This window comes from Ricinus communis, chromosome 2 (assembly GCF_019578655.1).
Source record: "Ricinus communis isolate WT05 ecotype wild-type chromosome 2, ASM1957865v1, whole genome shotgun sequence".
NCBI lineage: Eukaryota > Viridiplantae > Streptophyta > Magnoliopsida > Malpighiales > Euphorbiaceae > Ricinus > Ricinus communis.
This window is the reverse complement of record NC_063257.1, coordinates 308,632-322,411: the sequence shown is the minus strand read 5'-3', so window position 1 is coordinate 322,411 and position 13,780 is coordinate 308,632. Positions and strand designations below refer to the sequence as shown.

Below are 13,780 nucleotides of genomic sequence, written 5' to 3'. Positions count from 1 at the left end.
CGTATGTCGCTTCTGGACACCCGTTATCTCAAGTACGAGCATGCAGTGATTGGGACAATAGTCACAACACTCAATACTGGTAGTGTTGTTTTGACTTTCTTCCCAAATTTTAACCTCTCTCTGAGTGATCCCTATCTATCCACTGCCTTGAAAGTACAAGTCCAAATCACGGGAGCTAGTCAAATTGAAAATGCTCTCTCAGCGACTCTTCACCATCAGATCGTTTATCGATTGCAGGATCATGCACTTAACTTGCAGATCCCAGGGCTTTCAAGCCCTCATCGGATGCTTTGTACATCATGGTGATTCGGTCAAACCCTACAATAGTTCAAGCTCCTCGGCTTGAAAGGGAAGATCTACAAAACTAATTCCTATTGAGTGGGTAACAAATTATGAGAAGCTCCAGGCATCTCAATCAAAACCAGTACAAGCCACAGATCCCCTCTTTATTCAGCAAAAGGATGGGACTGTTAAGACGATCTTTACAAGAACTGAGGAATCTTCCTCAGCACCATCAATTTTTCAAGCATCAATGATACAACCTGTATCACGGCCTAGGGAGAAGATCCCTATTCACTCCTTTCAAGCATCCGGCAACCGGATCTATGCTGCCTGGTCGGAGGACACTTTATGCGGGATGTAGCCCCGAAATGTGCAAGCCGAATGCCTATGTCATGATGATATGGATTATACTTTGAACCCTGTTTCAGCATCAACTGAAGAATCCAAAGAAGATGTCTCTGGATACTTCTTGTTCAGAGATCCATCATAAGCCAGATGATCGGGATCCAGATGGTTCCCAGAGAAAGAATAAAAATCTACTGCCAATGTTCGATGAGGCAATTGAGTTTCTTGCCAAAGAAGGAAAAACAGTTATTGACGTTTCTTATGATGAGTTCAAGGAAATTATGGCACAACTCGACATTGAATATGGCAAACCCCTTTTACGACTTCGCGAGCGGAGATTGGTCGGATCCAAAGGTTTATAGGTACGGAAACCCGGTGCCGTCGATTTAGTACATGAGGTACAAAACGTTGGGCCAGGTATAACAACGCCACGAACTTTTGGACCTACTTCATCTCTGTCAACTGTATCAGCGGTACAACCCTTGGTTCAAGAATGTTTCATGTTACAACCAGAGAATTTCCCTCCCTTGGGAAAAACAGAGAACAAAAGATCTGAAATCCTTCCTACACGGATTTCACCCTCTGGAAACTTAGAGCCGCTGACACCCCCTGAAGAAGTACTCAACTGGCAAACATCTAATTCTATTGTCCAAAACACTTATTTGAAGAAGATAGATGGAAAATTGGATCAAGCACTACACTTGGTTCAAAACATAGATCACAAGCTAGATACTTTTTCACAAGAAGTCCTACAACTGTACTCATCCCTGACAGCAAAGTATCAAGCTTTGGACGAAGAACTCCGGATACCTCAGCCGATCACCCCCTCTTTTCTGCAAAAGCAATTTCCCGGCTGAAGAAGCAGATAGATCAAATTGAAAATGATCTCCGGAAAAACCAGTCTGCTGCGATTCTAACTTTCATATCAGCAGCTTCAACCTCTTCGGCTATTGCTCCTTCGTACTTTTCTTCTTTCCCTTTTCTTTCACAACCAGAACAACCACAAGAAGTCCTTTATCAACCCTTTGCTACATTCTCTCACCTTTACCCAAAACACTCAGAAACCCAGCAAAAGAAAACCTCTCATCCTCTAGCCTCTAAAGACAAATTTCCAGAGCAATCTCTCATCAGTCCGTATGATTCAGAATCCTCTTCAGATAATTCAGAGATGGCGGACATCACTGAGATTCTCATGAACACTTCTGCTACTGATCCCAGTCCAGAAATAGTGGAACCTGAAGATGAGGATGCTCAGTCGTTCTTTGCTCCCACTGGAGCTCCAAACCCAAGGTCAAAACCGACAAAGGACCTTGGTTCACTTTTGATGACCTACCACCATCAAAATGGAAGGACAAGCTTTCCGAATTCTTGGCATGGATTGATCTTCAGATGACCCTTGAAGGGGCCACACTCAAAAAAGTCCTTGCCGAATTTGTCACAAGGTTTACCGGAAGCTTAAGAGATTGGTTTCAGTCTCAGCCTGAATACACTATACTTCAATTTGTCACTCTGCCAACTCCATCAGCAGCAGTAACAATCCTCCATAACCAGTTCCTTGGAAGTTATGACCTTGTCATAAGACAGCAGAAACAAGAATTCTTTGATCCAAAATGTTGTTCATTCAAAATGAAGGATCTAGAAAAGCACTATTCAGCTATGTCTAAGCTCTACTATGTCATTGGAGGACATGATGGTGACGATACGCTAAAGTATACCTTCATCACCTCTCTGCCAGATGAAATACAACCTGAGGTTAACAATATGATTGCGGAGAGCTGTTCATGGCATAATCCTCATGCTGTAAACTCAAAGCATGAACAGATCCTCAAGTTAAGACACAAGCGGCCTCTTGCCATGGGGGTCTTTCTACTCTTTTGGATCTTTAAATTAGCTGAGTTAGCTCTTTTGGATTACACCAGAAACAGATCGTAGCAACTATTAGAACATTGCCATTGGATCAAGAGAAGAGAAAGGAGGAAGTTAGAAAGCCATAAGAGAGTATAGAAGAGAGGGAAGTTTTCTTAAAGAAACTTGCTTGAATTTTATTACCAAAGACTTCTCCTTATATAGAGTGGAGAGTCGTTAGAAACATACAAAAGTTAGTGGATATCCCACTAATACTATCAAACAAAAGTTAGTGGATATTCCACTAAGACTAAAAATACACCATAACTATAGCGTGGATATCCCACTAATACTAACAAACAAAAGTTAGTGGATATTCCACTAAGGCTAATAATACACCACGACTATAGCGACCTATGGCAGCCCACCACTATCAATAATACACTCCACTTACTGAGTGGATAATAATTCATAATAAAGACAAACACAATAATATAGAAGAGTGGCCGACAGTTGCATGTGATCAGAAGACGTCATCATATGAGTCATCATCCATTGGCTGGGAGTCTTGCATGAGAGCTTCTTGCTGTGCTCTGGTTAAGGTAGGGTCATCCAGTGGAGTTGGAAGATCAGGAGAACAGAAATGTTCAATAGATTGTCCAGTTGATTGATGTCCATTGAAAGTGCAGACTAATGGTGTAGAGACATTAGCTGTCCTTAATTCATTCCTGTATTGCAGGGCCCGCTTTAGTTCTTCTGTGATTGCTGGAGGAGCAAGATGTAAAGGTCTATCAAGTGTTCTCCAATAGTGACAGATATTTTGAGTTGCATATGTGTCTTCTGATAGTCGGAGATAAGGCCTGTACAATATGAAAATGGCATGGTATTCCGAAGCTCTGGAATTATTGTCTGAGAATAACTGGTTCTCATGAATAAGTTTAAGGAGATCTCCTGTCCAATGATATGGAGTTTTAAACCAGGTAAGGAATCTCCATGGATATGACCCCGAGTTTGCTTTATTGTTGAAGAAGTGTAAGAGATTCATAATGGGCACTTCTATAGCATGATAACAGATTGTAGATAGGCACCATAGAAACCATAACTCACTTTCATGTTTTGGATGTTCAGGGGATAAGTGGTAAATCAAACACCAAGGGTAGTCTGGAAAGAAGAAGTTGGGTTGTATTGGGAGTGAGAAGGTTTGTTGAAAAGTTGCCAAATAATGGAACATCATGTTCCGGGCAAAGTCTGTGACTTGTTTGGTTGTAAGGTTGTTGGGAAGATCTGGTGGTGAAGGAGGTTGCAGGTTGGATCTGGAAGATGGAGAAGCCATAAAGATTATGGGAAGATTTATTGTAGAGGTGAGAAGAACTATAGGCTGATTCTGAGGCTTGGAAAGTCTGGATAAGAAATCCGGGATTAGGTTTCTTATCCCTTTTATATGCTCAACCTTAAAGTCATACCTGCTGAACCATGACTTTAATCGCAATAGTTGGGGCTTAGGCAAGGTCTTCTGGTTAGATTCAAGAATCTTTGGGAAGGAAGAGTTGTCCATCCGAACCAGGAAGTGCTATCCAATCAAAAAGAATTCAAACTTTTTGATCCCGTACTTGACCGCCAAAATTTCCTTGTAGGTCGTGTGATAATATTTTTCTGAAGAGGAAAACTGACCCGATGCATATCCACACAATTGTTCCTTATCGTGGAGCTTTTCTAGGAGGATGGCCCCCCATGCATAGTCAGATGCATCTGTTTGGAGAATAAGTTCTCCTGCTGACGGGATTGTAAGAGGTGGCGGATTGTGAGCCAGCTCTTTTAATTTTTTGACAGCTGTTGTTTGTTCCGCTCCCCATGGAGGAGGGTTCTTCTTGAGCATCTTTGAGAGGTGGCACGTGTAACTAGACAGGTGTGGAATGGCCTCTCGAACATAATTCAGGATTCCAAGGAACTGTTGAATTTGTTTTGTTGATAAATTCTCTTCCAGAAAATTATCAAGTTCCTTTGTCAGGTGGGGACCATATGTGTACTGGCCATTCTTGAAATGCATTCCGAGAAATTCAATTTCGGTTGTGATAAAGCTCTTCTTTCGAATGACATAATGCCATATTTTTGGATGATGGCAAGGAAATTGGTGATGGTCCTCTGCTGTTTCCGAGAATAGAAGGATGTCGTCGATGTAGATCAAAGAAGAGTAAAGGATAGGCCCAAAAATCTCAATCATTGTCTTCTGGAATTGAGATGGGGCCGTCTTGAGCCCAAAAGGCATAACAGTCCACTAGTATTGGGCATTAGGAATACAAAATACAGTTTTGTATCTCTCTGTGGGCTGGATACCGAGTTGCCAAAAGCCCGCTTTTAGGTCAAATTTGGAATAGTACTGGGCCTTTTGGATGTGGACCTTGAGATTTGAGATTCGAGGGAGAGGAAATTTGTTGTCTTGAAGGAAATGGTTTAAGGGTTTGTAGTCTATGACAAGCCTCTTCTTTCCTCGGATTCTTTCAGACCTTTTTTCCACATAAAAGGCTTGGCAAGCCCATTGTGAAGTAGTGGGCTCAATTAGACCTTGCTGTAACAGTGTCAGGCATTCTGATCGGGCTAGGGCTAGGTCTGTGGGAGACATTCCCATGTGTGTGGCTTTAGTAGGGTTAATGTTTTCATTAAGTTTGAAGGGGAGGCTGATATAGAATTGTGGATTTTTCCACAGAGGAAGAGGATGTTGGAAATGTGAATGAGATTCCGGACAGAACTGAAGGAATTTTTCTGTGTATGGAAGGAATGGAGGAATAGTATCCGTCACAGAAAACAGATTTGAAGTTTCAGTGTATGGCCGAAACTGTCTCTTGAACTTTATACCAGTTGGAAGGATTTGGAGCTTTTGAGCTTGGTGATAAACATCAAATCCTATCAGGATATCCTTGTTTGGAAGATCTGAACCAATGATGTGCGTCCATACAACGCAATCAGGAAAGAACTGAATTCCGATCTTCTGTCTTGTGATCAGAGTGGTTTTGAAGGTTTGACCATTGGCTGCCCTGAAGAACTGATCATGGGGCTTCCAATACTCTGATAGGAGAACCATTGGGTTCATCATGCTTCTTTGTGCTCCCGTGTCAAAGAAAGCTATTACTGGTACAGGCTTGGAGTATTTTGAAGATAGTATCTGTATGGGGATATATGGAACTGGGGGAGGTTTTGTAGTAAATTGAAAAGTTTCAGGAGGTGGAGAAGAAACAAAGAAAGAAGATAATAGGGTTGGAGAGAGAGGATATTGTATTACATCTTCCAGAATATTCTCCTGACTTTCTTCATGCAGACCAATCATCAAGATTGGTATTTCACTATCATCTGAGTCTGAAGAAGATTCTTGTGAGGACTCTGTGGAGTCTGAGAATTCCATTTCTAACCCAAGTAAGCTTTTTGGGGTAAGATCTTCTTGCTCTGAAAGTAGAGATTCTATTTCTTCTTCAAAAGAGTCTGCAAGAGATAAAGACATGCTGACTTGTTGAATCATCTTTGCTGACTTTTCTGGATTTCGAGGACAATTTTTTGCATAGTGTCCCTTCCTTTTGCAGATGAAACATCTGTCAGACTTGTACCCCTGATTCCGTTTTTTACGGAAGTATTTGAATTTCTTTGGGTTCTTTTCCCTGAACTTCTTGTTGCTGCGCGTGTATTTCTGGAAATGATGTCCAGATTTCTTCTTATGATTTGTACAGACGCAGTTGGCGGCTTTGCACTTAATCTTGAGGTGGTTTTTGTTGCAAGCCTTTTGAACTATCAAGTCCCTTTGAGACAACCTCTTGAATAACTCTTATTAATCACACAGTCTCTTAATGGAAGAGAGTGTGAATTGCCAGATTTCTCCAAGTGTAATAGAGGTGACTGGTCTCTTTGTAGCCGCAATCATATTGTTAACCTCAGGTTGTATTTCATCTGGCAGAGAGGTGATGAAGGTATACTTTAGCGTATCGTCACCATCATGTCCTCCAATGACATAGTAGAGCTTGGACATAGCCGAATAGTGCTTTTCTAGATCCTTCATTTTGAATGAACAACATTTTCGATTAAAGAATTCTTGTTTCTGCTGTCTTATGACAAGATCATAACTTCCAAGGAACTGGTTATGGAGGATTGTTACTGCTGCTGATGGAGTTGGCAGAGTGACAAATTGAAGTCTAGTGTATTCAGGCTGAGACTGAAATTTTTTTATAATTAATATAAATATTCATCATTTATAAGCATAATATTCATTAGTTTGTCAATAGATATTTATCATTAATAAAAATCATACTAATAATTCATTTAAATGAACCTATATAATATAGATATAACATAAATCATCCTTACACAATTGATAAATAAAAAAAAATTAAGCTAAAGTTATACTACAAATATTTATATTATAGTACACATATATTTTCAGCAAAATTAAATTAACAAACAATAAATATATGTTAATAAATATTTAATAAAAAATTAATAAATAAATTTTTTTTTTTTTTAAAAGAATACATCAGCGTCTAACACACATATCAGATATTAACATAAATTATTTTATCAATTAAACAACACTTGAATGTCGAAGTCCATAAAGCTATATGGATCGGATCCATATTAAAATTTGCAGTTAATACACCAGCCAACCGTAGGTTTTATTTTTGTGATTAAAATGGATGGATCATTTCATGTTCAAGGGTCATCCAAGCCCATCTTCTCAGAAGCTATATTCTATCTAAGCAAGGAGCCCAATTTCTTATTCTTTTAATTTATTATCGGGAGGAGTGGCCAATCCATAAAAAGCTCAGTTCCTGGAACCTAGAGGCACTCAAAGTCAGGCACCAATACAACTCCCCAATTATTAGTCAGTCCAAGGAAAAGAAAAGAGAACAAAAATATACGACGATGATGATGAGGGGAGAGCCGTTGGTGGCGAAGCTGGCTGCGGTTGCTAGGTACGGTGTGCTTCCAGGAGCTATGGTAGCGGCTCTCATCTATTCTCCACCTCGATATGGTTCCTCTTCCAAGAACAATAAAACCCCGAAATAAGATCGAAACTCCACCTTGTTTTTTTCTCTCTTTCTCGGTTTGTTTCTCTTCTTTTTTCTTTTTTTTTTTTCTCCATTCTAGGGTTAGGCTACTTCTTTAGTTTTTACTTCTTTAATATCTATATCTTCTTTTAATTGTAGAATCGAAATGCTTTATGTTGTGATAATAGACAATTTCGATCTGGATTTTCGCCTGAATGGTGGTATTTTTTTTTATTTTTTTTTTTTGGGGTGGGGGGGGTGGGGTTAGTAGATGACTTAATGAAATAATGTTCACTAACTTAGAATTCAGAAGGCTGCAATCTAGATTATTTTGATAAAATAACAGACCCCAAATCAATTTTTATGTAAAGCGCTTCTCAAGATTTTAATCTCTTAAATTATTAGTAATTGTAGATGGCTCAGCCAATCTCCTTTTGCAAGTGATGCTTTTTACTGCCTTGTTGGTCTTACATGAACTCTAGACTCTAGGTTTCCCATTGATCTATGACTTATTGATAACATGGTCTTGGTGTTGGTGATGGGTTGGTCTTAGGCTTTTTGTATGGTAGGCCTCTGTTTTTTAAGTTCATGTATATGTCTCATTTGGATTCATGACCGCCGGTGCTCGGTTCTGTAAAGCATATGGTATTTATGTGGAGTATGCTTTTAAACAACTTTCTATTGCTCTGTATATTTATCGGAATCATCACCACTTGGTATGTAGAACATGTGATATTTATGTGAAGTATTGGATATTCAATGTTTTCATTGAGGTTTAGATCAGAGGGTTTACATAGCCCTTTTCTAACACATGCAGACTGTATCCCATTCCCCTGCTTCTTGCGCAACTATGTTCTATTTCTCTTAGCGTCGGAAAGACACATTTAATTTCTGTAGTTTAGTTCTCTTGTTTTTAATAAAGACAAATGTTGAAGGTGCAGTTTCTTATGGACTGATGTGGATGATATGTAAGTCTTCGCTAAATTCCAACCTGAAATGGGACTGAATTTGCTTATTTTTTCCGTCAGGGGCAGCTTTGATGTGTGGATCCGAGTACAAGCTTTGATGTGATTCTGCATGTAATAATCCTCAACTCAGGACCTGGAATTTGGATTCTTGAGTAGCTAGTCTGAGTGAAAAGCGTTTGCTATTTTCCTTTTGTGGAACTTTGAGTTGTAAATCTTTCTTAAAACTTGCTTACTGTAAACATTTTTTAGTTAATCAATGCTGCCCCATTTATTATATTCAATGCTGCCCCATTTATTATATTCGCAGTCTTTTTGGTATGAGCAATAGTCTCAGCGATTCATAATGTAATGAAGCTAAAGTCATTGGCACTATATTATATTATCAATTGAAAGAGATGAATAAATTCTATTACCGAGGCCTATAGGTTTTGCTTTGCAATTTGCATTATATGTATTCATTTCGACCACTGAAGGGCATAAATGTTCAGTCTTATTGCTTTTTGGTTTGCTGGCTTGTTGTTGCCTACATGTTTGGTAAGACTGTAAATGAACTAAACGTCTTGTCGACTATTTAGAACTTGACTTGATATTGTTCGTTAAGTTAATCGAGTTAGGTTTGAGGTCAAATTTCAAACTCGATAACTTTATCAGAGTCAAATTCAAGCTTGAGAGAGTTTGGTTTGTTAGCTTATAAGATTGCTTGTTTAATGCTTCGTGATTAGGCGCTTGAATTTGAGCTCAGTTCGTTTATAAAGCTCATGAACAAACTCGCAATATGACTCATGAGCATACTTATTTTTTAGCTTGTCTATAGGCGCGTTTATTGATTCAAACTCGAGCTCAAACTGGTTTGTTTCTTAAATTTAAAGTCATAATATTATTATTACAATATTTATTATATAATAATAGTAAAATTTGAAAATGCTCAACTAGCTTGAGCTTCATATATATATATATATATAGCATACTTATTTACAAATTTAGCTCTAGCTATTTGTGAGCATAATAATTTTAAAATGAGCTCATCAAAGTTGGATTCGGTTTGATTACAATGGAATTTAAAATCGTGAATGGCTCGGTTGATTACAGCTCTAATTAGGCCATAGGATGTTGGTTGTGTGCTTGTTTGACATTCAGTGGACTGTTTGTTCACTATGATTTTAACGTCCGGCCCAAGGCTAACTTTCAGATATGGCCATGGCCTGGATGGAGGGCTGGGGTTCCTCTGTTTTCTTCGATGGCCAGAGGAATGGATATTTTTGTTGTCTTGGAAGGCGAGTGAAAATTGGAGTATGGAAGCTCAGATTTCCGAGAAAATAATGAATAATTTATTCTGCTATATTCGCTGAGTTAGACCTAATCTTGTCATTTTAAAGAGTGAATGAATGGGGACGATGACATGATTAGCAGCAGCAGGTAGATTGGCTGAACCATTAATAACAGAACAGATCATATTAAACTAGGCCTTATCAGGTGGGTGTCTCATGTAGGCAGCCCAGAATTTATGTGTATTACAGAACTCCTGATGATGATGATGATGATGATGATGATGCCATTGTCATCAACTTTTATGAATCATAGTTTGCTTTTTGAGATAAATCCAAGCCTTGTCTACCTTAGAGACAGAGCTTATAGGCCGTAGATGTGGGCCGTACCCCCTACCAGCGCGCATGCATGCAAAGGGACCCAATCCTACCATCAATCATCAATAAACAGTGACGTCAAAATACTAGTGTTACTTTTATTATGAAGTATGAACAACAACTCCCAATCCTCTTCCATCTTATCACATCCACCAACACTACACTTACACTACTCCCCTTCCACCACTGTCGTAATTTACAAATTCCTTTCTTTTTAAATAAAAAAAAAAACAACCAATTTTGTTTCAATAAAAATTCTGAAATCTTATTAATGATAATAATAATAATAAGCTCCAGATAAGAGATGATATGTGAAAATGGTACAAGATGGATACGTGCATGGATGGATGGATGGATGGAGATAGCCTTACATACAATAACTTTTACTGCTACAAATAAACATTAATAAATAAATAAAGCTGCTGCGTTAATATTCTATAGATGGTATACGTATACATATGAACTATTATAGCACTAGTTGTTTTAACACTTGAAGGAGATCTTTAAGAATCTAAAGGCCAAGATTCTGCAGGGTGTCTGATAGGAGCATCTAACATCATCTGAAAGCCGGCCCTGTTGAAAGCAATTGAAGTGGACATCTCATGGGCAGTAATGTCTGCATCTGTAGCAGCTGCTGTAATCCCCAACATATTGCAATCCATCTCAAAAGACAAGGGATACTGATATGGGCTTTGATGTTGATGATGATGATGAATCTTATCCATCATCCAGTTCAAGTTTGCTTCAGGTAGTTGAAAATGGGAAAAGTTTGCCTCTGTCTTGCACTGTTTTAGAACAGGGGATTGTTCCTTCAGTGTGCAATCTTGATGCGAGAGGAGAGACTTGAAGAGCATCGACGGGTTGTTGTTGGTGTTTGTGTCTATATTTTTGTTTGTTTCTGTATTTGTGCTGATTGCGATGGGCGTAGTGGGTGAAAATGAGGGTTGGAACTGGATCCCATTTATTGAGACTGTGTTATGACATTGGGAGAGTAGTGGGCTCAGTAGCAAGCTTTTTAGATCATTTTCTTGATGCTGAATCAGAAAAGGGTTTTGGAGTCCATCGGTTCCTGCCTGAGATTGACATTCCATTAATGTGGATGGAGCTTCAAGCAATGAAGGCAGAGAACAAGAATTGGGTGGTGAAGTTGCTTCCAAGAGGAACCTTTGCCCTTGCAAAAGTGCATTTTTCTTTTCTCCTGTTTTGTTAAATATCCTGCAAATCACCCATTCCTCCTGGAAACAACCCATTTCTAAATTTAATAATAATTACAGGGAAAAGAAAAAAGAAAAGGGCAATCCAAGCAAAGGTCTCCGATGCAGCATATGTCATGAAATAATTATACACCTTTTTAACAATTTATGTTGGACTAATAAATGAAAGGCATTGACACCAAAACAGGCCAAGGCATGTTAAATCAAAGCAATCACATCAAAAACTACCCCTATGGTTAATAATGGAGTAAAAATAAATAAATTTTTAGTCGGCGTGCTTACCACCAATAAGTCAACCCGGAAAGGGACAAAACAGGAAAAAAAGAAAAGCTTGATGGATTCCCACAGCGCACGTGTGGGAAGGGACTTACCTTACACGTGTGGCGGTAGGAGAAATCACCATCTAGACGGTACTCATGCATGACCCACTTCGTCTTCTCACCTCTAGGAGCTCTGCCTCTGTAAAAAACAAGTGTCTTTTTCATGCCAAGCAATGCACCGCTTGATGCACTGTAAACTTCCCTATCTTTGCCTGTTGCTTTCCAGTAGCCAGCTCCGGTTGCTCTATTTGTTCTTAGCCCTGTTGGGTACTTCCTGTCCCTCAAGCTGAAGAAGTACCACTCCCTTTCCCCCATCTTTGCCACATCTGATTAACACCAAAAGCAAAACAAATGACATGCCCACAATTAATATTTTCAATTGCCCATATTTAATGATTTCATCAGAAATATTAGCTTTCGGAGCCTGGATGATTTTTTATCCACAAATGTATGGTTGGGAATAGCTTGATGGGTATGTGTGTTTCATACTCAACTTCATGACAGTGACCTTAATAACTTGTATAATATTATTATCGCCAAGAATATGCATATGATATAATTAATGTGTTGAATAAGTCAAAAAGTCCTGATCTTTTGTTTGAATGGAAATAACAAAGACCATTAAAAGCCTTAGAATTTCTTGGATCTGAATTAGTATGACTTAAATGAGTATGCTAGCTATGTCAGTAGTTCATTACTCAACAGAGGTTCTTACAAGCTTTAACTCTTCTTTGTTTTAAGGATTTATGTAAAGAGAGGGAATGCTAGACACGCATATCACAGTATACATTCGGATTACCTTAAAGATTTAACCTTTGGTCGAGTACTATATATAGTTCTGTAATTAAGTTCGATTAAAAATAATTTAAAGATTACTTGGTTTTAAATCAAACCTCAGAGCTTAGCTACTGTAGGATCGATGTTTGCAGAAACGGAGTGGTTTGTTAGGGTAAATATGTTGCCTGAGCTCAAGCATTCAGTATTATAAAAGGTAAAGCGATCATGTTAAACACACAATAAAAATGAACGGCTGCCTGTACTGCAAACCAAGTGAAAATAAACAAAGGAAATATCTTTTTCTTTTTTCTTTTTAATCCGGTTGTGCCAATATCTAATATCACCATATTTCATCCAAAAATGAAAGAAAGAAACAAAAGGTACCTGGAAGCTCCCAAGGCTCACATCTGTTAAGGTCAACCTCGGCGATTTCAACACCACAAAAGGTACCATTTAACACCTTGGACGCTAAATAGAATGTTATAAGCTCCTCGTCTGTTGGATGAAATCTAAAGCCAGGAGGCAAACCTTGCTCATTTCTATCTTCTCCTATGAGCTCACAAAGAAGCTCTTCCATGGCCAACATTTTCAACAGACTGTACTTGTATTTTGTTAAGAAGGAAAAAGGAAGAAGTAGACAAGGGTGATTGGAGGTGAATGAATAGAAATGGGGTTATAATGACATGCAATATATAGAGAATTTAAGCACTGAAACCGAAGGAGAAGCGAAGCTAAGGAAGATTTGAGGGATAGATTTGGGTTCATAAAGACTAGAGAGCAGTAGTAGAGAGTGTGGGCCTACAATATGCACCTGAGAGAGAGGGGGGGAGTGCCCATCAAGGAACAGTTTTTAATCTTTCTTTTTCTTGAAAGAAGATTATAGAAAGAAAAAAAAGAAAAGAAGAATGCAATAGCAGTTGCATGTGTTGATAGAAGAGAGTAAATGCGAAGTTGGTAGGGAGGGGAGAGAGAGAATTATGCGTGCGTGTGTGAGCATATATTTGGGGATAAACACGAGGCTGATATATATATATATATATATATTCTGAGAAGTGAGATCATCATCTTCATTCATCTCCCAATTCTTCTATGTGTTATTAAACCATGATTTCGTTAACCATTTATTACATTTTTCTTGCTGTCTGTATGTGGGATCGTTTGTTCCTATAAAATACCAGACGAAAAGAAACCATCTTAAAAGGGGTATAATGAAATTGTAGGATTAACCCAGAGAAATCATTCGTTTTATTTGTCTGATAGAGACAACAAACAATGAATTATAGCAAATTTATTTAATTATAAGAAATATAAAAATATAACAAAGACTAAATAATAAATAAAAGAGAGTGTTGTTATCTT

General features: G+C 38.4%; 1 protein-coding gene and 1 long non-coding RNA gene across 2 annotated transcripts; one reads left to right on the top strand and one right to left on the bottom strand.

Moving 5' to 3' along the window:
• The first annotated feature begins 7,075 nt into the window (after positions 1-7,075).
• Positions 7,076-8,748, top strand: LOC107260997. The gene is made up of 2 exons (XR_001534999.3): positions 7,076-7,555; positions 8,528-8,748. It is a non-coding gene; the product is annotated as an uncharacterized LOC107260997 (long non-coding RNA).
• Positions 8,749-10,489: 1,741 nt separating this feature from the next.
• LOC8273655 (protein CUP-SHAPED COTYLEDON 3) lies at positions 10,490-13,408 on the bottom strand. Its single transcript, XM_002510673.4, has 3 exons — positions 12,806-13,408; positions 11,696-11,970; positions 10,490-11,345 (listed from the first exon to the last, which is right to left on the bottom strand). The coding sequence occupies exons 1-3, from the start codon at positions 13,005-13,007 to the stop codon at positions 10,614-10,616; spliced, it is 1,209 nt and encodes a 402-aa protein (XP_002510719.2). The 5' UTR covers positions 13,008-13,408; the 3' UTR covers positions 10,490-10,613.
• Between the last annotated feature and the right edge of the window lie 372 nt (positions 13,409-13,780).

Bases quoted from the DNA above. Each gene is read 5' to 3' on its own strand.
- LOC8273655 (XM_002510673.4), bottom strand. From the start codon at position 13,007: ATGTTGGCCATGGAAGAGCTTCTTTGTGAGCTCATAGGAGAAGATAGA. The intron at 11,971-12,805 runs GTACCTTTTGTT...GGTGTTAATCAG, and splicing joins TGAGCCTTGGGAGCTTCCAG to ATGTGGCAAAGATGGGGGAA. The intron at 11,346-11,695 runs GTAAGTCCCTTC...GGTTGTTTCCAG, and splicing joins CCTACCGCCACACGTGTAAG to GAGGAATGGGTGATTTGCAG.